Source organism: Chaetodon auriga, chromosome 3 (assembly GCF_051107435.1).
Source record: "Chaetodon auriga isolate fChaAug3 chromosome 3, fChaAug3.hap1, whole genome shotgun sequence".
In the NCBI taxonomy this organism is placed as follows: Eukaryota; Metazoa; Chordata; class Actinopteri; order Chaetodontiformes; family Chaetodontidae; genus Chaetodon; species Chaetodon auriga.
In genome coordinates this window covers 26,788,186-26,812,650 of record NC_135076.1, presented here as the reverse complement: position 1 = coordinate 26,812,650, position 24,465 = coordinate 26,788,186, and the positions used below count along the sequence as shown (strand labels likewise).

Below are 24,465 nucleotides of genomic sequence, written 5' to 3'. Positions count from 1 at the left end.
CTCCCTTTTCCGAATGATGAGATGCATCACGGGGCAAAGGGTTTCCAAGTTCACTGGTTTACATAAAGCATGTAGCATCAGAAATCCAATGTTATGCTGCTGTCATGCTGAGATATTCCCCTAAAACTGCCACCAGGTCTGTGATTCAATTATGCTCTGGTCTTTAGTTTGCAGTTATCTCAGAATCAAATAAAACAACAACAGCAAGAAGATTTGCTGATTTCATGGAGCTTTTGAAGAAATTCCAGCTTCTTGCACCAGTGCTTCTATTAGAGCAAAAATTCAGAAAATTCGTTATTAAGCCATCACTGAAGCAAAGAGCTCCGGATTGATTAGAAGTAATTACTTGACTACAGACCAAAAAAAAAAAAAAGCTAAAGGAGATCTGGACTGAAAGCTACTGGCCATTCACACAACACTAAAGAGCATGAAAATCTCAGCCTGCAGTCCGTGGGAGTAGCTAAGCAACCGTGCAGAAAGAACGCCTTTAGAAATCTGTCTGCATTTCTTTGACGGCTGCAGATTACAACTGAATTGGTTTTAAACTTCCAACAAGGCGTTGGAAGAGCTCGCTGACAGAGCTCTGATTGGGAATGAGCGGCCTTACAGTATGCCATGTCAGAAAACATTAGCTTACACGCAGACTGATGTTTAAATGGCGATGCTATTCAAGGATTTGTGGGAGGGAGAAGTCTCCTTCGCTTTCAGTGATCTGGCTCATCCCACAATCGCTTTGATTGTGTTATTGTCCGGTTGATTTATGAATGTCATTCACTGGTATTTTAGGAAAAATGTCATAATGGCGAAATAAGCTTGACAGAGGAAATCTTTCATGAACAGTATGAATAGTGTTTTTTTTCACGGACCTGCAGGGTTAAGTGTTCTTCATATTAAAACCTCATTTATTATTCTTCAGTCTTGATCCTGTACTAACAGAATAGTGATCAAAATAAGCAGCACCCACTGATTAAGAAATCCAATTAGAAGAAAAAGAAGAAGATGCTTTATAGTAACATACAGTTAAACTCAGTGCACCACAGTGAATTTGTTTTTCTGAATTTAACCATCCCTGAGGAGCAGTGGGCAGCCACCGAGCGGCGCCCGGGGACCAACTCCAGCTCTGAGCCGGTGCCTCGGTCAAGGGCGCTGACAGGAGAGTTGACCTAACGTACATGTTTCTGATGGCGAAGGAAACAGGAGCGCCCGCAGGAAACCCACGCAAACACGGGGAGAACATGCAGACTCAACGCAGAAAGGCCGGGACCTGCTGGCTGTGAGGTGAGAGTGTTAACCGCTGATCCACCGCGCTGCATCCACTCAGTCTGATGTTTAACTCAGTTGCTCCATAAGCTATGCAAAGATAACACATCATCTACCAAAACTACACAATGTGCAAACTTCTGTTGTATTTGAACGTGTTTAAAATGTAAAGTCTGCAGTGTGTGACGTTTATCCCACTTATCATCAGCCTTTTTCTTTTCTCCTGTGTTGTTTTAAGCCTTTTACATGCAAAGTAACTGACTACTGTCCCACTAAAGGACCTGATTTGCAATGTATGAGGGGATTTACTCTGCAATGATGAAAATCATACGTTCTGTCAGAAGTGCTCGAGCTGGCAGAAGTTCTTCTAATGAGAACACAGACGCTGGCGTAACCAGCGGAAACTGTTTTTGTTTTCCAGATGGATCCCGTCAATGTGGACTGTTTCCAGAGCCATTTAGTCCTGGAAGAAAACAAGAACATCAACATGAAAAGCACTTGCTATCACTGCACTTAGCATGCAGAGGAGCTGTTTTCCAAAGTGGGACCCGACAGTGCGGTCCTTGGAAAAGGAGGAATAATGCAAAACTGCATTTTTTCAGGGGCACTTTGGCATTGGAGAAATCCAAACTCAGCAAAAAGACATGCTATTGTCTGTATGGCAAACTTGTTAGCAAACAATAACTTATTCAATATGTCCAATATTCTCTCATTGGGTCTTAACTCCTGTGCCTGTCTGCCTTTGGTTTGTTGTGCTGTGCAGGTAACAGGAACAGCCACAACAAGTTTTTCAGAGAGCAAGAACTCAGAAAAGATGGCACCTTTTTCGGCTGAATTGTTGCCTTCTGTAAAGCACCTGATGCTCATTAGTAAAGCAGAACATATTTCCATTCCTCTAAAAATGACAGTGATATTTTGTTCTGACAAAAAACAACAAAAAAGTGCTGTTAACCTCATTTAATGTCGCAGATGTCGACAGGAAAAATCATTTCAGCTCTGCAAATCTTAAAGCATATTTTTAAAATCCTCAGTTTAGTTTCATGTCATTCACATGACCTGTTGATATTTCTGAAATGGGTAGGTAAAAGAGGTAAAAACCCAGCATACACAACAGGAGTTTGTAATTGTAGATGCATTTGATTTGAGCCAGAAAATGCGCTTTCACACAATAAAAGAGAGTGAAATGAGAAGTGTGTGCATGAACATGTGGATGAAGTTACCTTAAACAGTCTCACAAGACTCAAAATATCTAAAAATCTAGATGATGTTCATGCAGTACAGTGTGAAACCAGCCCCGTCGCACAGGTACAGGTGTGTCCCATGTGTCAGTGCGCGGGGTGATGGTTTGTGTGACTGTGGTTCAGATGAGAGGAATTAAAAAGCCTGAGCTGCAGGCTGCTCTGCTGCAGTCTACGCCCTGTAAAGTATTTGCTGCACGCGGAACAAGGAAGTCAGGCACCTGTTGCTGCTGCTACCTTTCAACGCGACCTCGACATTTAGTGGTGCGTAAAACCTTTATTTACTTCGTTGCTTTGAAATGTTCACCGAAATTGTTTTAGTGTCTCTGGGGGCAAATGAAGCGACAGTTTCGGTCCTGAGTCTTGATCCTCTGGAGGGGGAGACTGACGTGTAGGAGCCCCCCCGCAGGGCTCAGAGTCAGGATGTGCTGAAAGAAGAAGTCGTTCTGCCACTTCATTAAAAGCTGCATTTTAAGTTTTGTTGATGTTTTCAGGTGTTGTGAAGCCCCATCATGGCAGAAGCTGAGGAGAGCGGAGTGCCAGGTGAGGAGAAGCAGCCTCAGCTCAGCTCTTCATCCGACGGCCCGGAGGACAGGCCGCCCGCCGCCCGCGTCGAGGACACGCAGGGGCGGCCAGCGGAGGGCGGAGCGGCCCCCTCCCAGCGGACCGCCGTGTCTGTGGACTCATCACTGATCCACTTCAAGCTCAGGAGGTTCTTCGTGTTGAGGGTAAAGACTTTCAGTTTTCCACATTTTTCCAGTTAGTGTCACGTCGTTTGGAGCCTCTTTGAAACTCATAAAAAGTGCTAGCTTAACATACTTAAGCTAGCACTCAAGTTTAGTGTACGTTTTACTTTAATATTATAATTTTCACACTTTTATACTTCTGCTCCACCACATTTTAGAGGCAATTTGTCTTACATTTAATTGGCAGCTGCAGTTAATATTTTTTTTTTAAATTTATATTATTTTTAAGTGGTAATCAAACATAAATGTTAGCTTAGCATTTGACGCGTTGTACCGGAGTTAGCTTAATGCTATTTAGCATCATTTAAAGATGTGATTAGTTTATGAAACATAACACATTTGTATAGATTAAATCCAGTTGTATTACTGCATTAAAATCCCTCGTGGTGAAGAATGTAGACGACAAAACTACCCCTCAGAAGGGTCATTCTGCTCAATGAGCACTTCAGTGTTAATACCTTAATATCTTTGGCTGATAATACACTGTGTTGTGGTACTTTTACTCATGTGAAGGATCTGAATACTTCCTCCATCACTCTGTAAAATGCTGAGTAATTCATTCTGATAACAATCAGTTCATCTTTGGAGGCTGACGTGTAAAATGAGGTTGCGATGTGCCAGAGAACGGCCGATATGTCGGCTGTGTATGTGTCGTACCGTTAGTAATAAGAAATTACAGTACAGATACTCTAAAGATATTACGGAGGTCATTTAATTTAATTGCCATTACACAGTTAGTCCAAAAGAAGGCGCTGACAGTTTGTCAGCTCCAGTTTCAGATTATAAAACTATCTGACTGTAAAACTGTCAGGATCAATCAGTATTTGAGGTATTACGGTACATAAATGGTGGACGTACTGCACCGGTGAACTCCAGCTCTTTGACCACATATTTAAATCCTGTGTTCTACGATCACATATCCACAGAGTCAAACACTCCTGCGTCTGTAGTTATTCCTTTGGTCTGAATCACAGTGAGAGGCTTCCCGAACGCCACGTGGACTCTCCCTCCACTCGTCTCGTTCTGCTTGTCGACACGTGGGCGATGCCGTCGTAAATGACGTGTTTGGCGTGTTTCCACAGACAAACCCAAGTGAAGTTGAACAATGTCGGCACGCAGTTTGTCTCTAAGCGTCCATTTTCTTCGTTACTTAGCCGGAAACCGTAATGCTGTCACAGTAATTGGGTCACACTGCAAACTGAACCGATGAAGAAACACACTGAACCGAACTTCCTGTACCAAACAGTTCGGGATGAATCCGCGTACCGTTACACGTCTGCTCAATGCGAACTCCTAATCTTTTTATGTTCTCCAGCTTGACGTTGAAATAATAAAACACAAAGTACCAGGATAAGATTGTCTTAAAAATGACAGCGTGTGGAATCCATCGGAGAGCAGAAACGCTCATTTGGATGTGTCGTGTATTGTGTTCTGAAGCTTTCTCTTGTTTCTTCAAAAACCAGAGTTACTCAGCTTTAAACAGGAAGCTGCACACTCAGCTTTCTTCATTTGCAGTCATTTTCATGTGCCAAGGCTTCGTGTTTTTGTTTATTGTTATTTTGTTTGACACACAGACGCGCTGACATTTTGTTGGATGACCGGTCCCAGCTGCGTATCTGCCTCAAAGATTACCCCTTAAGCTTTGTGTGCACACATTGTGATTGTCACAATGGAAAATTAGAAAGTGACACCCGTGCATTTCTGTCTCCTCAGCCTGGCACTGTGGATCAGGCCATCAAAGACGTGGAAGCTCTGGTGGATAAAGAAGTGGATGGCAGCGTTCACGGCGTTTGGCTGATGGCGGAGTGAGTTCACGATGGCGTGTTCTGCTGCAAAGCGTCATGTTTGTGCTGTCGTGCCAAGTGAAAACCTTTAACCTATAATTCCTGGTAACATTTAACTTAAACCCCAACACCCCCTTTTACCATTTCTAAGCAATATAAGACACTAAAGGCTTTATAAAGCACCATAATAGGAGGACATTTCAACGTGTTTATAATGTATTTATCTATAACTCAAGGTCCACTTACAAGCTTTCTCAGTTTTCAGCAGCTTCTCATGATCTTCTTCAGCAGCTGTCATGGAAGCTAAGAAGTACATAAATAAATAAATGCTACTTTAATTATCCAAATATAATTTATAGATAGGTTAAATAAATAATTCATATTTCATGTTCAGTATTCAGAGTATTTGCAAACTGCTAAATTGGAGGTACAAGGTTTCCACCTCACAGTAATAATGCAACTGTTAACGCACAGAGAGTTTACAGTATCATGTGTTTCTCATTCATAATCCATCATTAACATATGTACTGCAAATAAGCTGCTGCCCACAGGGCCAGAGGATGCTTGCCTTAAATTCTACATATTTATCCTTTTCTGCAGCACAGGCCTGTAATTAACCCAAATACAACGTTGTCATCAGGCCCCAAACTAATTCAGTGCAGAGGTAGAGATCTAACTGCCTCGAACGCAGAGCGAAGTGAAGGGACTGCAGGACATTTACCTCGTGTGCTTTCACATGTCAGGTTGTATCACTCCCGAAAAGCTTTCAGGAAACATTTAAAAGGCTGGCTATGTGAGAATGAATAATACATCCCATTTATGCAGCTCTGTCCAGCACACGTTAACGTTTGTCCTACATTTGGCCTGCAGTGATCATCGCTGCAGAAGCCGCTGTAGGATTTCTTACAACAAAAAGAGTGCATTATGTGGTAATTCGGTGACGCTGCTGCTGAATTTCCCCATGGGAGGCCGGTGGCTAACGTCAGGAAAGCACGAGATATTCCTCAAATCTGGCTTTGCAGAGGATTGTCAGTAGCTTTAGAAAGAGTAAGATGATCTCGCTTCATCTGTTGCCACTATTGTGACAGATCCTGTGTTGTTTTTATTATTTGTTTGTGATTTTAGGATTTATTTCTCTCTCATTTATGCATTTTCTGAGGTTGTGTTTATCACAAAGGGCCATTTCCACTGACAAATGGAGTAGGTGGTTTTATTTATGTATGTAAAATAAGCCCGAAATAGTGTTTCGTCCAAACAGTGTCAAAATATGAACACAGTTATTTTCAGTAACAGAACTGTAACTGAAGATATTTATGAAAAATGATGGATTGGAGGATCGTTTATTGAAAGTTTAGGAAATACTCTTTTTCTGCTTAGATGATACCACTTTAACGACTGTATGCTAACCATGAAGCTAGAGCCAACAGGCAGCTAGCTTAGCTTAGCATAAACGCTGCACACAGGGAAACAGCTACAGTGGCTCTGTCCTCAGGTGATAACGGTAAAAAAGAGGTGAGAAGGTTAGCTGAGAAAATGTCTCTGTGCTAAATATGAAGCCACAGTAGAGCCAGTAGCCAGTTAGCTTCAGGAAATCATGTCATGTTTTAATACTTGGGTTTTTGTGTGGATTAAGAGCTGAGATATAACATGTTAATTAGCAGGCTGTAGACGTGCCGCTAGCTGTTATTTTTCTTTTTCCTTTGGAGGGTAAAAAGCATTCTGTTCCCTCCTGCTTCCAGTCTTTATGCTAATCTCGGCTGATGGGCTGCTGTAACCTGTCGATCTTCTCTCATAACTCTCAGCAAGAAAGTTAATAAGTGTGTTGCCCAAAATGCTAAACTATTCCCTTGTGTGCCGCCGAGTATCCCAGCATGTCCTGCAGAGATGCATCAGCTCAGGCCTCGCTATGTTGCCGACTGGAGCTGCCTTGTTGTGTCAAGCCGAGCGGCAGCAGCGTGTCAGACGCCCACAGTCTGATCCTGGATCTCTGTAACACCTCTGTACCGTCCACGACACCCGTGCCCACTCGAGGTTAACTCATTTCATTAGCACAGTCAAAGCTCTTCACCCACACCTTTCCCATGATGCCTCGGCTGTTCAGTGAACTGTCTTTTTTGGCCTCCGGCTGCCAGCAGCAATCAAGAGTGTTTCACTTGGAGTCGGTCACATGAACCCGGCTCAGTGGGCCGTGAGGAAGAGAGCCACTCCAAGAGAATCCGTGCCACCATGAATTAGTTGTGTGCACAGCGGTGAGGCAGAGTGTGTGTGAGACGATGCTTTTTGGGACTTAAATTAGTAAAACAAACATTTTCGAACACACGTTGTGGAGGGAAAGCAGACTTTAGTTTGCTGCTTTAAAGGTGTTTCTGTTAATTTGATTTTTCTTTTTTTTTGTGAGGAAAAATGTAGGGACTTAGAAATGCTTGCATGCATATTGTATGATCTTTGCCAAGGGCGTTTTTGGAAATTGTCAGGCTTTACGGTACATAATTGAGCAGCTTTGCTATATGTGTTTTTAGTATTAACTCTGAGTAACCTCCTGCAGAATGCTAACATCAGAGGTGTACTTCACACAAAAAGACTCAGACACACATAGTTCAAATCACTCTGCAACCGTGGTTTCCAACGCAGGGGTCAGGACCCCCGCAGGGAGTCCTCGAGTCACCGCCGGTTGCCTGGAAACTGTTTCTGGCCAAGAAGTAATCCAGCGCATAACCTCCGTAAAAAGGCGAATTGTCCTTTTTACATTTCGTGCAGATTAAATAAACAAGATCTGACTTTAGACTTTTAGGTGCTGGCAGACGGACATTTTTCCCTTTGGACCGAGCTTTCTTTTCCCCGGTTTCAAGCCTTTATTCTAGGATAAGATCCCCTCCGCTCTCTCTGGTTATTTAACATACAGATGTGAGACTGGTATCAATCTGTCATCTAACTGTCTGCAACACGCATATTTCCCAAAAAGTTGAACTGTTCCTTTAATCATCTTGTGACCCTCAGGTTGTGAACCACTGATGATTGATAGGATGGGAAACCTGGATAAGTGATATTTGTCTTTGAGACTTTCCTTTAATCTTTGGTTGAACTGTGCATCCAGTGGCAATGGATCACAAGTCGACAGCACTTTGTTTAGCGGTTACAAGCTAGTGCTCTACAGTCTAAAGTTAGCATTGAAGTCTTCAATTATTTGCCAGTTTATTAGGTACATCTACTTATTTTGTCCACCCCTTTTGCATCCGTGATGGCGTCAGTCAGTCAGTGTCAGTGTAACGCAGCAGAGCTCAACAGCATATGATGAGGATTTATTACAAATCTCTTGTATTAGACTACAGTATTTTCACCGAGGTGCACTGAAGTGTACACCTGTGCTACTGCTTACACACTGACACAGACAAAGACATAAAGGGGTCAGATGTGTCATGTATGTGGGACAGATGCTCTTGGTGTCTTTGTCTTTCCTGTCATCCTTTGCCTGCCTTCCCTCATCGTTTGTACAGATAACACTGTTAAAAATAAAGCAACCTTTTTAAATTCTGTTTCTGTTAAAATGGAAGTGCAGAGGAATGATTTTTCACTGTAGATCTAACTCACTCTTTTCTTCAGGGTGGATCACTGGAACAATGAAAAGGAGCGCCTCGTCCTCATCACGGACAACTCTCTCCTGGTCTTCAAGTACGACTTCATCATGTTGAACTGCGAGCAGATCCAGAGGATCCCCCTGAACTTTGTGGACCGCATCGCCCACGGAGCCTTCAGCTTCCCAAAGCGCTCCCTGCTTCAGTAAGTGCCCTCTTTAGCCATTGGTTAGTCCTTCAACAGTGAACCTCCTGCTCATAAAACCTGCAGCTTTAACCTCAGAAGGTTGATGTCTTGTAATTCGTCTCTGACACTGTAACTTAATATAAACAGTCAACGACATTTCAGCAGTGAGTAGAACAACAGTGTGTTACAGAGAAAGCTTTGGATCTCTGGCTTCCTGTCAGTTTTCAGTCAATCTACTTTAAAATTTTCTAGTGTTTGTAATTTAAGAATATAAAAACTACTTGGAGAATTATAAACCAGCCTTAATTATCTGCTCTGTGCTCTGATGTTCTCCACAAAAGCCAAATGTCTTTTTGTGAAGGACGTCCATGTCTATTCATTTTGGCCTCACATCTTATTTGATTTATTAACCTCTTATGGCACCAGCCTGACAAGCAGGAACAGAATCATGATCATCTGAATCAGAATCAGCTTTTCTGGCCAAACGTGTGCACATACAAGGGATTTGATTCCGTTCTAAACATTGCACTCAATGCACTTGCATTGGAAAAAAGGACATACAGCTCGATGAGGACAAAAAAGACAAAAAACAAAAGAGGGAACAATAAATTCAGTAATGCAGAAATACAAAAAAAACAATATTTACAAAGAATGAGGAGTCAATAAACAATACATGTTGGAAAAGCTGTTAATCTTCTATATGCAGTACAACAGTGATGCTGCTGAAATAAAACTACCTGATGTGACCTGCAATGTTTTTGGAAACATGACTCATGACTTGCAGTCTGTAGAAGTGCATGATTCAGCTTTTTCCCATGATCTAGTGTTAAAAACGGCGAAAAGATCACAGCAGTACTCGCAGAATCCCGATACTTAAGAGTCGCAAGCGTAAGATAAGCACATCCTCCTGCTCTGCGGTTAAATATGAAGCTCTGACACGTGCATGATCGCATTTCTTACCAGTATATAATTGTTTAATGCCTCATTTTGAAGTAATACATGGAACAACACATTCTAAAAGAAAGAAAACATGCAGCCTTTGAAATGAATATTTGAGATTACAGGAGTGCACGTGATTCACTGACAGATATCAGCGGTGAATTGAGATGTCAGTGAAGAGAGTGACGTGATGCTGGGGGCAGCATGGGGGGGGGGGTGCATGCAGAGGATCGGTGCAGGGTGCATTCAGGGACATGTGGAACGGCTGAGAGACGGGGAGTTTTTCGGGGGTAAGGAGTGCAGAGCTGTCACTTGGAGCTGTCGCTTAACTGATTAGTGGCAAAATTAATGTAGTCCTTTCATCTAAACCTTTTAAAGACGGCTCAGGGGATACCAAACCAACTAAAACTAATTTGATGAATAAAACGTAATGTGCTGTGAAGAGCTTAGAGAGCGCTGCCTTTATTGGAGGCTTTATCTCTGCACATTACGTTAAATTATACATAAAACGCTCGTGAAAGCCACCCGGGAGTCCAGCAGTAAAGAGACGGTTTCAAATAAGAAAGACTGGAGCCTCAAACATTCCCTCTTTCTGTCTTCATCTTCACCGCTTCCTCCTTCTTTCTCCTCCTCTTCTTCTCTGGCTCTCCCTCAGGAAGACTCTCCTTTTTTTGGTCGAGGTCATTCTGTCTTATTTTTGGCAGAAACTGATCTACAGTAAAGTTCATGTATATATGAAAATGAATCCTGCTGCTGTAATAACACGAGTCTTTGTTTCCACATGACGAAATCAATGTGAGAGAAAAGTGCTAAAAGTCAGGCAGCGAAGATTATTTAGCTGCGACATTAATGACACTTTTTTTTTTTCAGTGACGCTGAATTTTAAGCCTATTTAATGTTTAGCATCAGTATATAAAAATAAATGGTTTATAGCACACTATAATGTATTTATAGACAGATATAAGAGTTTATGCATTTGTAGCCGATTTTTTGGTTATTCGGATTCGCGGCCAAACATCACAACACTCACATAATCACCCTTTATATTCTTTATTTAACCGGGTTAACATTACAACGATAAACACAAACAATACAAATACAACCGTCACACACTACAAATGACTGAACACAACGTCCAGTTAACATGCAAAACAAGGTCAGAGACAAAAAAATCACAGTTATGATGCATAAACGGGAAGAATTTGACTGAAAGTTAAGGAACGGTCACACTGACCAACCATTAAAACAGACTTGAATCACAGCTCACAGCTCTGACGTGTCAGGTCCGTCTGTACGTTGGTCCAGGGAGAAGCAGCACAGTTAACAGTTTCTGCTCTGACTCTGCAACAACTGCAGAATATTGTGAGAGTGCAGCTAATACTGATTTGTGCACATTAATTGAACAGAATGTGATGATAGGCTGATCTTTAAATGCTCCACAAAGACGACATGTTTAATGCTGAAGTTGGGACAGCCAGTAATAAAACGTGAAGCACATTAGTTTTCAAGTTAAGCCGCAGACACGAATCAACATCGGCTCCGTTTGGACTCGTGTTTCTCACTCAGTCTCCTTTTAGCTCCGCTTCGGTCTCCACCAACTCCAACAACTGAGATCAGTGAGACAGAAACAGGAAACATCTCAGGCTGTAAAAACCAAACCATGAGTGACTAGATGACTACGAGTGACGCCGTTGACATACAGTTAGTCAGGTGATCCAGTTTAACACAAAATACTGATTGCAGCTGCTCCATCAGGCAGACGTAGGAGTAGAGTTGATCTTCTCATCTAATTCTCAGCAAGAAATCGATGCACACATTTCCCAAAATGTCAAACTAATTTGTTAAGATGTTAGCTGAGGCCCTGAGTGTGATGTCTGTTACTCTGTGTGTGTGTGTGTGTGTGTGTGTGTGTGTGTGTGTGTGTGTGTGTAAGATTCAACAGGCTGCTCGTAAGACAAAGATAATACAGAGAAAAGATATCGAGGCCGTCTTCAGTTTAAAGCTCAGACAGTGATGAAATCCAACAACATGTAAATCTCACCACGCTGATGAAAGAGGAAGGTCTCCATTTCACCATAAACACATCAGCATGATTCAGCTGCCTCTCAGCCGTCAGGGTAACGACTCCTGACCGTTACTGGAGGTTTAATGGTGTGAGAAGTCAGGATCTCTGCAGCCGTCGTCCGACCACTTGATGTCAGTGTGCACCCTCGGTAGAGGCGGTTCAGGGCAGGAGCACGCCACATCACATCTCTCCATGTGTGTGATGTGTTCGTGGATGACTCTGCTGTGACTCACTGCTGCTCCAAAGTCAGGCCACCGCACGGCCTGCACCGGGTCTGACACCTTCACGGTTACGTCAGGAGCCGCTTCCTGGCCACGTCGAGGCCTTTAATGGCATTAAAGGTTGCACAACTGTTGCCGTGCACTTTCCCCTGTTTCTTCTGTTATGGCAACACTGATGGAGGTATTGAACGTGTGGATGGCTTGTCAATCTTTTTTTGTTTTAAGATAAGATGAGATAAAACTTTACTGATCCCATGCCGGGGAGATTAAGTTGTTTCAGCCAGCAACGTATTAAAAGGAGCAGAAAAGGATACAGGATGAAAAATAACGTGTATTATGTACAGATTATAAAAATACTGTTGCCAGTCTGGATGATAAATACAGTGTTTGGACGATTGCACAGTTAAAAAAATACACAACAAAGTAAAAATTTCTTTTGATTGTAAAATCCCATGAAGTCAGACCACAGGCCCCCACAATGATGTAGTTTTTATGATATTACCGCGCTAACCTGTGCAGCTAGGCCTCCGTAGGATATGAATGTTTTATAATAGAATTAATAGAATTAAACTTACTGAAATGAGACTGAAAGCACTTTCGTGAACGTTTGACCCCTGAGTTCCCAGACCATCAGCTTCAGAACAAAGAGAATCAAACCCCCTCCACGGAGCGTCTTGTTTGGCGTCACTCCCCTCGTCTGTGCTCCATCAGCCTCCCCGAAACCTTGATGATGCCAGTAGAAAGTGCTGAGGGAGTGTCAGTATTTTTAGTCCTGATGATTTTGTTTTCATCGCACATTCTCCAGGTGCGGCCGAGAAGAAAAAACACAGTATATTCTGCATCTGTTGGGAAAGATATGTTTTAAGTGCCTTCTTTCCAAACTGTCTAGACAAACTAATTACCCAGCACATCATCTATTTTTTTTATTCCTGTCTGAAAGAGTTGGGTGTGGAGGTTTGAAGAAGCCCCACTAGAGGTTGCTTTAGAAACTGTTGTAGGAAATATATATATTTATGAAGGTTGGAAATAATCCCAGCACTGCAGTCCTCTGTTCCTCATCTGATCAGATGTAGTTTTTTCTGAACAAGGCTTCAGAGGGAATGATGCCTTATTTAGCCTCCACCTTCAACTACTTAAAACTGTTTTATTAACTAGAATTTCTTCCTCGCGTTGCCAGTTCTGCTGACACAAGAGAGCTTATTACTGATTTTTTTCTTCTTGTTTTAATACACAGATCAAGAGCGTGTAAAATCTGTCGTCCTTGCGTTAGTTCTTCTGAGATCATCCTCTCATTCTGCAGGCGTCCCGACCACACCTATACACACCGAGGCAGCGTACGCATTCAGACAGCAGAGGGCAGTCAGCACACAGCAGCTATCTGGGATAATATCAGCATAATGTACTGTGGGACGCATCATCAGATGATAATTTAGGCAGAGCCACGTCTGTGTCTGAGGTGAAAAGGAGGCAAGTTAAACGCTGAAATTTGTGCTTAGCAAGTTCTTCCCTTTGCGGGTGAGAAGGATGTGCACACACACACCTCCAGCTCTCTGTAAACGAGGGCTGACACTCCTGTTTTCACTCCGTAACAAATCAAACTACGCAAACCTATGACTCAATTCACAATAGAGAGACGGTGAAGGACGGTGTGTTCGTGAGAAGTCAGCGAGGCTGAGGAGGAGTATTTATGATACTACGTCTTAATCCAAGTTGCAGGTTATACAAACATGGTCCCCTCTCATTTTAATTACTCCTTAATTACTGATGTCACTATGACATCATCAGAGTTATCTTTTTAACCTCTGGAGAGCTTCGTCCGGGGCCTCAGAAGACGTCTGGTACTCCTGAACTTCATCTGTGAAATCAGCAGAAAGCCCCTTTAAACTGGAGTCCAGGTGATAAAGTACAACTGCAGTTTTCAAGCTTGTATGTGTATTTAAAAATAATGCAGTATTTCCTGGAAGTACCCACAGCTGTCGAACAGGCAGGTGAGGAGAGGCGACTTTCTACTGCGTCAACCAACGAGCAGCTTCATAACTGCATCTGTATCTGTGGGTACGGCATGTTTGAAGCCAATACTGATATCGATATTTGTTTGTTTTTTTTAAACGCAGTGATGATGATGATGATGATGATGATGATGATGATGATGATGATTTCTGGCCTTTTAAAACAAACCGCCTTGATACAGATCCTCAGATCTACTAAGCGACACATTTTCCAGTTGAATGCTTGTCGGAGCTTTCTGTTTCTAAATGACCTCAAACCTCTTCTGGTTTTTCTTCTCTTGCTCTTCATCTGACACGAACAGAAATACGGATACATTTGTTTTTCTGACCTTATGTTCTGTCTTCTTTGACTTTCTTTGCGTTTGGACAAATTGAGCGTTATTATCTTTATGTTTCACTTTCAACTCGCTCTTTGTTTTTCACGTCACATGTGCAATTTGTCGCGCTGGGTGTAATGGTGGTGTTGTAAATGCTTTTTTTAACTGAGTGTAAACATTGGTTGATTGTAATGTATAATTTAATATGGAAGAGTAGTTGTTGCCATAATAACAACTGATTTGGTTTCATATAAACAACAAACCCCAAATACTTATTGGGGTTTATTGCGACAGTTCATCAGACCTGCGAGGCAAACTGACATCAGGCACTGGCATTGCACACAACTCTAAAACATGAACATCTTTATGTTTGTTTTCTTAATAGCTGCAAAAAAAAGAAGTTGTAATGCTGAGGATGAAATTTCACACCTGCTGCTTCCTTGATTGACTGATTCCCAGCAATCATGACCTCAGCTGCACTTTCATAACCTAAGACGTCCACACAAACTACAGACTTGAAAGTAAAAAAACCATCACAGTTGCCTGCTTTATACATGTACAACAGTCTGTTGGCGGGTATTGTATTCTACCTGTAACATGAGTCTTATTTGAACACCAAGCAGAATGAAAAAACACTCAAATCCCCAGAAACAAAAGCTCAGATCAGGATCCGAGTCTGCTCACAGGCTGCTCTCAGGGTGCGCAGCGTAACCTGATAAACACCAATAGACGTATAATGTTTTGGGCATGCTGCTCTAAATTCATACACCTTGGGAGCAGCTTTCAACTTGTGGACTCTGCGTTTCAAGGTGGAAAAATCTGCCAACAGCCTGCAGCTATGATATCACAGCTTTTGCGTCATGACATCTACAGTAACATCGCTGTGTGTTTTAGGCTTCGTGCTGCATGAGCTGCTTCCTCCTGAATAATGTGAATGTCTTTTTAAGGCTTGAGTGTGGCAGGGAACTCAATTCCTAGTGTTTTTCTTTGTTTTTCTAGTCGTCCACCCGTTTCCTCTCCTTTTAGTCCTTTCGGTTGCTGAGTGAAACCTCGTTGGATGGATACATGTATGGATGGCTGACAAACCTGCAGGCTCTGTTGAGCAATCAGACCAGATTTGTTTGTTCGCTCTGAGACAATGTGGGACACTTGCCATGACAACTGGAGCTGGGCTTGATATTTATCTTGTGTGTTGACTTATGAGTATGAAGCGCTTGAAAGCCCAGAGAGGAATTTTTCGTCACTTGCCCTTAAGCTCAAAATACAGTGTTTCTCTCATGCATGTGTGCGTTTTGTGCAAACACTGTGGATTAAGTGGAGCTCCAGCGTGAAGGTCAGTGGAGGGTGGGGTCCCTCGGTTTGGCCCCTGTCTTTTGGACATTTCTTTTGACGCCTTGAGAAACTTGTGAATGACAAAGGTGCAGCCTGCTTTCACCGTTTCTGTATTTTGTGACTGCACTGAAGCAGCAGTGAAAGTCCAAAGCCGAGCTCTGCCACATAAACACAGTGAAGACTTCCAAGGCCTCTGGCTGGAAAGCCCAGCCCTGCTCTGCCTGTTTGGGCTGGTCCCTCTCCCAGTGATAGCTTACCTGTGGAATTTGCCAAAGCTTTTTTATATCCCCATTTATACTAGGGCAATCGTTGTGTGCTCTTACAAAGGGCAATGTGTACAAATGTTAACCCACCATCCTTACTCGCTTTTTCTGAAATATAATCAGTCTTTTAGCCTGGGCTTTGCTTTTGTACCGGGCTTTTTTTCTGTCCTCCCCCTTTTCTCCCTGCACAGCGTTGCCTGTGGAGGAGGCACACAATGTTCAGCAGCAGCATTGTCATTTTGAAAGTACTTGTGTAAACAGGGCTAGATGATTGCATTATGATGCAGCCCCTCCCTGGGACCGTGACATATCAACAGCTACGCCGCTATTGTTTAGCCTCAGGTGTTTAATTCTGTTTGGCAGGAAGTGCTCTTGCACAAGATATGTGGTGAAATGAGCACATCAGTGTGACAGGTCATTAAGGAAATCAGAACACTGTTGGGAAATCTCCTGCATCCTGATTTATTTACCTCCCTTTTTACCTTTTTATGCAAACCAGCGGCTACATTATAGATAAAACTGTTTCCACAGAGTCCGACTTATACAACCATCAGAGGTTCCAGCTGCTGACAGAATCACAAAAACTCCAAAAGGGGCTGTTTGATTGCCATAACAAGCTACGCTTTATGAGCACTGTTTGCACAATTTATATGTGTTAAATTGTTTTGCAAGTTGCCTCTTGAAAGCTGTCTACAATGTCTACACACAGTATTGAGCACTAAATAAACCCAAGTGTTTGCACATCCACACATCAAGTGCAGAGGTGACAACGGCAGCAAGGACTGATGTGTGGGTTTGGTGTCAAAACTACAAAAATACTTTATTCTCTGTGTTAAAAGTATGCAGCTGACAAATGACTCGCAAAGCATAACAGAGCAGAAATGTTTCAACAAAGCACAGTTCCTAAAGACACAGTGAAATCTTGACAGGCATCGCTGACATTGAATTGTTTGTCTTTTTAGCAGCTAATTTGTCAGCGTCGTCTAATAAAAGGAGAAAACACCATTTGTCCAAGGAAAAAACTGAAAAACGACATCAAATACGGACGAATTCGATCCCTCATGTTGTCAGAGTGTTTGATTTTATGTTTCACCAAACATTTCCGCCTGACTTCTTCTCTGTTTTGTAGGACAATTAAACTGCTGTAACAGTATTGTTTGTGTTGTTCTAGTCTGAGTGTAATTATGTCGGACTGAGAAGTCAAACCTGTCACGGCAGGTTTTTCTAGCTTCTGTTTTGAATTGGGGTTTATCCACGAGTTGTTTACCTGCTTAGTTAAACAGGTGTTGATCAGCCGGCTACAAAGACAGAGGGATGGTGATGCAGCTCAAAATGCCTGAACTCCTTCATGAAAGGATTCCACCTGCAGTTTTGTTTGAATCATCCCGAATTCAAAAGATTTGTCAGGCCAGAGTGTTTAATCCAAATATTCTTTTCAGGATTTTTAAAGAAAGTCCCTGACCGAAAAACATTTCACAAACCGTCAATATACAGTGAATCTTTTCTCCAGCACATCCAACAACCTTCATTTGGTGAGCAGTACCCACAATACCAGGAATACCGAGCTGGAAAGTACCTCTCACATGGGCCAAAGTGACTGACACAATGCCAGTTTGCTGCTTGCTAACAGAGCGACCGCTAACGGGTGCAGCGTGTTAACTTGTCTGGATATATTATGAGCGATGTTGCAGCGTGAGGTTTGGTGCTGCTTGTGAATTGTCCCTCAATGAGTCATGTTTGGACAGTTTACTTACTTGGTACTCCAGACAGTTACTGGATTTCCTTCCAAACCTCATCCTTTTTAGGACATCCTGTAAAAAGGTTCCCATAGATCATCTAAATGTGTCGCATCTCAATCTCGTAAATTAGTCTTGTGTTGTCCATGTTGACTGCTGAATTTGGGGGGGGGGGGGAGTTTATTTTGACCTATTTTGTGTCGGTGGGCCAAAGTTCACAAAAATAGAACCAAGGTGAGCAACAGTTCACACAAGCGACACGTTGTTTAGCCTGTTCGCTAACGCACAGAGCAGGTCAGGACGTCGTCACTGGGAAAACTGAATCAATCTGATGATCGCTCGACGCATCGCTTTCAGTTAGGAAGCTGACTTAGGGAGTACTACTGTCTTAAAAGGTTAGACAAAGCCATCTGAACCTCTAGAGGGAACTGTATGAAGTCTGATAAATTGCCTCAAGTGATGTCACTCGAGTCAGCATCAGCTGGGTCGGAAGATTGAAGAAGTTCGAACAGTCTGAAGTGTGCAGTTAGAACCAAGCGATCTTAGCCAACCGTCATTTCTATGTGAGGCCAGCAGTTTGAGGCTACATTAGCCAAACCTCTGACTGAACTGTTGCATTGTGGGAAATGTAGGCGCAAGCTTTTGACAAGGAAGAAGAGTGTATGGAATAAAAACATCGGATATCTCTGGTGTCTGTTGTACTGCCGACTGCGAGTCCAAAAACGTGATGCGAGTGCAGCGCGAACTTGGTGGATCTTTAACACTTAAAACGCAGAAAAACAGCTCAGAACTGAGGCGCTGGAGTCGGAAATGTTTGCTGTTTTTGCCTGAGAAATATCTTAAATGATTAAAGGATTATGAAAATGGTGGTAGATGAGACCGGTCCTGAAAACAGGTTCTTACATGGTTCACATCATCAAGTCTGGAGGGATTCATTTTTGAACTTCGGTTATATCGACGGCTTCTTCCTTAAACTTCTGCAGCTCTGTTTTCTGTGACGCTTTTCAGTTCAGCTTTAAAAGCCTCAAAAGAGATGCAGAGGAAGGTGTCGTGAACTCTCTGTGACCCTCTCCCTTTGAACAGCAGCAATCCCCCCCCCCATTATTAACTCTCAGATGTTTGAGAGCCCCTGATCACATATGATGGACACACCGTAAACAGAGAGTTGTAAGTGTCTTCACAGCATGTAGATCAACCCTGGCGTCATTTCCAAGATGGGATCTGTTTGCTCTCAGTCCTCTGAGGTTTCATCAGGCTGAGGAAAGATGTGACTCCAGGGCAGTTTCATTAAAAGCTATGGTATTTACTTTAAAACGAGGAAGGAGACAATGACGAACACACTGTAGATTACCTCTAAGCCCGCTAAACATGAGATTGCCCTTACATCAAATATTTGCCCTGAGGACAGATTAGTGCCATTTTTTCATGTCAGAAGGCAGCTATACATTTTTATTTGTGCACACGATTACTGTAAAGTACTTAAAGGCAGAGAGCAGGAGGAAGAAAGGGTTTGGTCGTCAGGCTGGCTGGCTCACTCGCAGCAGGTTTTTAGTCTTTCTTTCATGGCTCTTTTTGGCGTTTTAGGCAAATGATTTTGACCCCAAAAATCATCGACAGACATCATATGCAATACTTAACAATGCAGAATCTAAAGGGCAAAGGCTGCATCTGGAAACTGTTCTTTCTGCTTTCTCGTCCATTTGAACACGTTAAAGAACATAAACTTGAGGATTAGGTGTCTCTCTGTTCTGATATCCATACATACGGAAGCAGAAATTAATTTACAATTCGAGACTCATAAATATGTAAATTACAGTTAGCTTAGCCACACCAAAGCGTCTGATTTCCACTGCTACTCTGCTAAGCTAGGCTAGTTAGCAGGTCTAGTTCAGATGGTCTTTTGTTCGCACATTGTTAATCAGTTTAGCTACTGTCTCATTTACTTATGTAACAACAAACTGAATTGTCTGCTCATTAAAATATATAAGTCAGAAACGACACCGTCGTGGTTTCTTCTTTTTGGCAGCGTTAGCGTTTCTTGGGATAGAAGCCAGAGGTGAAAACAGTGCCACATAATCGTCACTTATAACTGACAGCCTGTAAGCTGTTGCTGCTGTGAATGTGGCCGGAGGCAGATAAAGCTTTCCTGTTGGGTGTTGTGTGTGTGCTTCTCACTGGAAAACAAACCCAGACCTTTCCTGCACAGAGCACTGAGTAATGTTAATGATCTGGTGACAACATGGCCTGTGGAGTCTGAAGTTTAGTCACATGATGGAGTCAAATGTGTCACTTTCAGGCGGAAACACTCCGTCACTCATGTTCTTCTTCTCTCCATGTGTTTAGGAGAGAGGGGGAGGGGGTGCGAGTCTACTGGGACCGGCTGAGAGAGCCCTCCTTTACCTCCAAGTGGAACCCCTTCGCCACCGACTTCCCCTACATCACCTTCACCCACCACCCCGTGAGGACCATCAGTGACTCATTCGCCGCTCTCTGCAACGTAAGTGGATCAATCAATGATAACAGAAGGACATTTTAAAGGGTCAGTTCATCCAGATTGAATTATGGGGCGGCTCAGGGGGGAGAGTGGGAGTGTGTGTGAGTGGTTAGTGCTCGCAGTGAGCCACCAGTCTACGAATGTGTGTGTGAATGAGAGACTGCATGACTTTTTGTCATGGGGCAAAGGGGCTTCGAGTGGTCATCAGTCCACAAAAAGACATTTTCTCACTGACCTCTGGTGGTGTGGAGACATATCTGAGGTGTGTCCCACGATCCCACACAGCAACGTTTCTCTCCGGGGACAATATGGTGACCGTCAGCAGCGTTCAGTGGGATTATTTCCAGTGAAAGTTTGAAAGTCGTCCAAACACCTCAGCACATGAAACTGAAACGATGGAGCATCCGCAGGAGAAAGTGTGTGATCAGTGCGAGCTGCCGGTTTTGATCTGTCAGAATGTGTCGAAATGTTGAAATATTTGATTCGAGTAAATTTCATTTTATGACTAATCCAGGTGGAGGTGTGTCCTCTGAGAGTCATGGAGACGCTTAACTATTAAAAAACAAGAGTGCGGTGAGATTCATCGTGTGGTCAGATGAGTCATCACGCAGGAAGAACTTACTGGAATTATCATCCATGTGTGATCTGTCATCTTCAGCAGACCCACAGCGATCAGATACCAAGCACTCAAACTGCATCTGTTTAGGTTTAGGCTCAGACTGTTTCTGCCGACAGTTTTGTGTTTCACAACCAAAACAGAGAAAATATGACGTGTTTGCAGAATCTATACAGGAATTTCAACATAACCAAGATGCTCACGAGCAGTTACAGCCAACGACTCAGCCCGAGGAAGACAATGGAGCAATCTATGTAATGAAGTTTCAACAGTGTCACACACGTTTTGCAATGTTTCAGATGTGTCTTGCTGTACATTCTGTCCCTGCGATCACACAGTTAGAGAAAAGGTGCAATTATACACACTTCAATGAGTGAACACAGACGTCGTCCAGCCACAGGTGTGCAAAGACCTGGAAGATCATTCACTAAGAATGCAATGTAACCGTAGTCTTAAAGGTGAGCTGTGCAGGATTTTCCTTAAAGGCTCATAGAAAAGTAATCCATCTCAATCAGCCCTGCCTTTATTTAATTTTCTGTGTTTGGGACGTTTCTTGGCTGCAGCCTTCGGGCGGCGGGTGTGCAGCCCCCAGCCAATAACAGCGTGCAGGTGAGGTCGCGACTTTCTAAAAGGTCTTCACCGTAGCATCTAAGAGGAAGCTACGAAAATGCTGCACACAGCGCAGAAAAATGCAAATAAAGCAGATTGAGCTCGTTCCAGTGAATCTGGGGTTGACTTTGACCTACTGTCGAGCACTGAAGGAGAGGATGAGGATAAGGGTGAAGAGCGGCGTGGAGTTGGACAGGCAGATGTCAGCGGTTAGCTTAGCCAGCTTGTTTGAGTACAACAGATGTGACGTAATAGCTTGCTGTGTGTGTTGAAGCATGTTGAAGCAGGGAGGAGCGGCCAAATTTGAATGTTGTGTTCAGAAACAGTCATCAATGATTCCAGCGTAGCAAAGCTTCAGTGATTAGAGCAGATGGGGGATTCTGGTTTGACCCCTGACCTCGGCTACCGTTACGCTATGAATCATGGTCATGATCAGGAATCCGGTGGCTTTACAGACGGTGACACACTCTGCAGAACCGGCCAATCAAAATGCCGTGTGATTTAGAGAAATGTTCCAGTGTGAAACAAAGAAGTCTGCCAGTGGTGATGATAAGATTTCTAGGAACTAGCATAAAAAGCAAACCGCAGAAAACACGATCTGATCGCTCGTAAACACGCTTGATGAAAGCAGCCGTCTGGAATCTTCTGCAGTTTGATCTGGAAATGTAAAATCTGCTCTAATTTGTGGTGAATCTGTGCTCTCCCTGCTGACTGTTGATGTTTCAGAGGCATTTTAAATCTTGATGTGTTGGTTTCATTGAGTTATTGCCTCAGATTGGTCCAATTTATTTTTGTGGCTTTAGGGTGCTCTTAAAATGTTTTACACTGCAATTATGTTGCACCATATTTTTCTATAACTCATGTTATTGCTGCCTATCTTGGCCAGGACGCTCTTGAAAGTTTTCAATCTCAATGTCAATTAAAGTAATGTTTAATTTCTCAATTGCTAACAAGCTCCAGCCTCTGAGGTAAGGCAGCCTGACTGTTGAAGTGAAACTGTTTTCAAACATGCATCTAACTGAAAAATTAGTTTGAACCATCAGCCCTTTTGATCCCACATACAGTCGCATAAGATCACAGAAACCGAACCGAGTGACATCAGGCTCATTAGATTTGTGAGGGCAGCTTTAAGATAAGATAAGATAACACTTTATTAATCCCCCGTTTTGGAAGTTCAGGTGTTACAGGCAGCAGCAATGGTATCAGGAATATAAAAGGGGACAGAGAAGGGAATAAAATCCAAAATAGAAAATGAAAAATCAGCTTCAGAAAACTCAGATCGAGATGGAGGTTAGCATGAAGCTAACATGGCTACTGCGATACGCAGTCAAGGATCTGTGAGGAGGAAGTTCTGATGTGGTTCCGATCCTCCTTCTTGTCCACAGATCCACAGCTTTCGTGAGCAGCTGAAGGATGCAGCGCAGAAGCTCCACGCCATGAAGCCAGTTCCCGGGAAGGCCAACGGCGTCCTGGTCCTGAATCAGAACCTCCACATCGAGGCTTACATGGGCCTCATGTCTTTCCTCGGGAACCAGAACAAACTGGGATACAGCATGGCTCGAGGAAACATTGGCTTCTAACTCGTCTGCGTTTTTAAAAGTCTCGCTGTCGTTCAAACCGTGTGCCGCTATTTACACGGCACGTCGGTAAGTTTGTTCACGCAGAGTTCATTGAAGTTCTACAATTGACCGAAGGTTTTTCCACATTCAGGTTTGTGTCTCTTTGACGCCTGGATTGTCAGGAAGCTCTGTATGAGGTTTAAACAACTGTGTGTTCTCCCCTGCTGCTTATTACCAGTGTGTGGCGTCTGAGCACTCAGAAATATCCACATTTCAACACCGCTCTTCACCGGATGACGGATCCCCCGCTGCTCTCAAGGAGCTTTGTATTTGCTCCTCAGTGATATGGTAATTCTACTCTTTCGCAATGGGACTCCTTTCTTCCTCCCCCGGTGTCTCTGTTAAAAGCTCATTCCCATGGCATCCTGCCCCTTAGAGATTCACTGGAGCATGGGGGCACATTTGTCAGTTTAGTTTTATCATCCGTCGTGTATTTTTACAGTGCGTACAGTGTTGGAATTTCCCCTTGATTTGTGTGTTTGCTGTGTGTGTCGCTCTGCCGTGTTATGGTATCATCTGTTCGTCTTGTAAGCCTGTCACACGCAAGAAATACATATATTTTGTTCTCTCTTTTTGGTAAGATATGCAGATTTTTTCTTGCAGACCCCTGAGCACTGTTTCTGCTCACTGCCCGGCCGTGTGCGTAATAATTAAGAACTCATGTTTGCAGTGCCGCATCATGCAAAGCAGCTAGAGGTTAATAATCATAATTATCACATGATTAAAGTTATTATAAGTGAACTTAATGATTCCAGTCCAGGTTGATGAAGTGATGCCAGTGGTTCAGTCCTACAGGAAACGCTCAGTGAGCGCGTTCACATGCACACGAGTTTCCTGGTTATATTTTGGTTACAGCTTTTCCCGGTTTCAGAAACTTAGATATGCTACCAGGAGCACCCTGATAGAAACCAGGATACTGTGGCATGTAAACACCTTGTCCAGGTTTCTGAACCATCTCATAGCGGCTGAAGTGGTGAGAAGTCAGGACACACCTGCAGGCAGACGATCAGAAAGCTGCTATGAATGGGGCTCCATGTAAACACATTATCCCGAATATAATCAAAACCAGGATGCTAATGCACATCTAAACACGCTCACTGAGCAGCTGCTTTGTCACAAATGAAACAGAAGAGCAACTGGTGTATGTGTTTACGGTGCAGCCAAACAAACTCACACTGTAATAATAAAGAAGTTGATCAATGATGGTTGAAGCCACAGTCTGATTTCACGCTGCGCTCAGTAGTTTTCCACTGCGTTATTACTCCCGGCAATACATTTCTGATGAATGATCGTGGTCAGCGCTAATCTTACTGATAAATCCAAAGTGTTTCCTGTGACTGCTTCACAATAAAAGCCTCCCGTGTGTCACCAGTTGGATGCTTTTAGTGTGAAGCTGAATGCTGAGGTTTGCATTAGCAGTAACATTGACAGCTCTGACACGCTGTAAAGAGAGCAGTG

General features: G+C 43.1%; 1 protein-coding gene across 1 annotated transcript; it reads left to right on the top strand.

The window, feature by feature from the left end:
• Positions 1–1,933: 1,933 nt before the first annotated feature.
• On the top strand, positions 1,934–23,625 carry tprg1 (tumor protein p63 regulated 1). Its single transcript, XM_076726411.1, has 6 exons — positions 1,934–2,762; positions 2,993–3,226; positions 4,958–5,049; positions 8,629–8,805; positions 20,013–20,166; positions 22,774–23,625. Exons 2-6 carry the CDS (start codon positions 3,011–3,013, stop codon positions 22,966–22,968), a joined length of 834 nt encoding a protein of 277 aa, XP_076582526.1. The 5' UTR covers positions 1,934–2,762; positions 2,993–3,010; the 3' UTR covers positions 22,969–23,625.
• Positions 23,626–24,465: the final 840 nt, after the last annotated feature.